At 53.2% G+C, this 1,949-nt stretch overlaps 1 protein-coding gene across 1 annotated transcript; it reads left to right on the top strand.

Annotated features, from left to right (window-relative positions):
* Nucleotides 1–429: 429 nt before the first annotated feature.
* Nucleotides 430–1,892, top strand: LOC115271565 (zinc finger protein 300-like; the record flags this gene model as incomplete). Its single annotated transcript, XM_029914409.1, has 3 exons — nucleotides 430–464; nucleotides 1,075–1,188; nucleotides 1,505–1,892. Coding segments are annotated over exons 1-3 (536 nt in total), but the record flags the coding sequence as incomplete, so codon positions are not given.
* Nucleotides 1,893–1,949: the final 57 nt, after the last annotated feature.

The raw sequence follows: 1,949 nt of genomic DNA, 5'->3' as shown, positions 1-1,949 counted from the left end.
AGCCTGAACCCACTAGCCTGAGGCTGCTGTGAAATACGAAGAGAAGCTGTTGGGATTCCTGTCCCTGTCCCCGGCTCAGAGCTCAGCTTCCCGTATCAGCCTGTGGCTGGCAGGTGTGTGGGAAATGAGAAATCCCGACCCTGCTCTGTCTACTGGGGGGGACAAGGAGCTCTCAACTTCTCCCCACCCTGAAGCCTCCTGGCTGCTCTGAGCAGGGTGGGGGAGGGATTCTGCTAGTCTGGCCCTCCCAGAGCTTCACGTTTTTTTCCTTTTCCCATGACGAGTGGGATTGTATCTGGGGCAGCAGGAGCTGAGTGACGGTCTCTTGGTGTTTCAGATGCCGGTGACCTTCGAGGAGGTGGCTGTGTATTTCACCCAGGGGCAGGGGGCTCTGCTGGACCCCGCTCAGAGAGCCCTCTACAGGGACGTCATGCAGGAGAACTACGAGATGGTGACCTCGCTGGGTAAGGGATTCCCGTCTCCTTGGTTATTAGAAGCCGTGGGGTCTGCGTGTCTGAATGTGTTCAGGTTCTTCCCCCGTCAGTTAGATCAGAGGCGAGTGGGTTCCATAATGCACAGATGCCATGTGAGAAAGACTTACATCTCCGTGCCCTCTCCAGTGGGACATGGGTGTCAAAACCCAATGGACAAGCTGAACCATCCCCACCCCTCCACCTTTCAAAGGGGCATAAATCCAGCATTGTCCTGTCTGTGTTGTTTCTCGGCTGCACACACAATCCCTGTTCACCTCCCTCCTTGGGAATAGCTCCAGCCATGGGGAGGGCTCTGGGCTCTGCAGGTTTAGAAAGAGGCAGAGGTTTAAGTGCAGAGCTGTGTGTGAGTCAGCAAGGCACCCAGAGCGCACAGATCCTGGGAACGCCTAGTGAGGGTGTAGTAATAATTCAACTCACCTTCACAGACAACTTCCTCTGCACAAGGGGGCTCAGTGACCATTTTCCCGTCCTCTTGGATTCCACGTTCCTCCACCAGAGCACAGGGACAGGTTCCACTCACGGAATGTCCTTTCAGACAAATACTCCACCCTGATCTGATCTGATTTCACCCTCTGCGCAGGATTTCCCATTCCCAAACCTGAGCTGATCGCCCGGCTGGAACGAGGGGAGGAGCCATGGGTGCCCGATCTCCAGGCCTGCAAAGAAAGAAGGCTTCCGAGATGCACCCGCACAGGTGAGGACTGACACAGAAACCATCTAGGGAATGAAGGAAAAAGCTGAGAATCCCAAAATATGGTGTGAGTAAGCGCCCTCAGTTCTTCCTCATCTCAGCCAGGACAGGGCTGCAGTCATCAGATATAGCTCACGCCATTCCACCCAGCCTCTTCTCTGCAGGAGTTTGCTTCCCAGCTTTCCTTCCCTGTGAGTGTTTGGGTGGGATGTGGAGGCAGAATCCAATTGCTCAGTCTTTGTGTTGGGTTTTCTCTCGGTGCTATTCCTCTTTCTCCCCAGCACAATGACTCCTGTCTGGATTGTCTCTCTCCCAGCAGGTGCTGAGCGAGGGAGTGAGAATGAGGAGGGGAATCATCATCAGGAAGTTCCTGGAGAAGTTCAACCACAGGGGACCTTTGTGGGAGGAGCTGAAGGGAAATGTTTCAGTTCAAAGTCAACACGAAAGTCACTTAAGAAAAGCCATACAGGAAAAAGACCCCACAAGTGCTTGGACTGTGGGAAAAGTTTCACAGAGAGGTCAGACCTTGTTAACCATCAGGCAATCCACAAAGGAGAGAGACCCCACAAGTGCTTGGACTGCGGGAAACGTTTCACAGAGAGGTCAAACCTTGTTAACCATCAGGCCATCCACACAGAAGAGCGATCCCATAAGTGCTTACACTGTGGGAAAAGTTTCACATGTAGGTCGGCGCTTGTTAATCATCAGCCAACCCACACAGGAGAAAGACCCCACAAGTGTTTGGACTGTGGGAAAAGTTTCAT

The sequence above is a fragment of the Terrapene carolina genome, unplaced genomic scaffold (genome assembly GCF_002925995.2).
Source record: "Terrapene carolina triunguis isolate 2854851 unplaced genomic scaffold, T_m_triunguis-2.0 Scaffold49138, whole genome shotgun sequence".
NCBI lineage: Eukaryota > Metazoa > Chordata > Testudines > Emydidae > Terrapene > Terrapene triunguis.
This window is presented reverse-complemented; position numbering and strand designations above follow the sequence as displayed.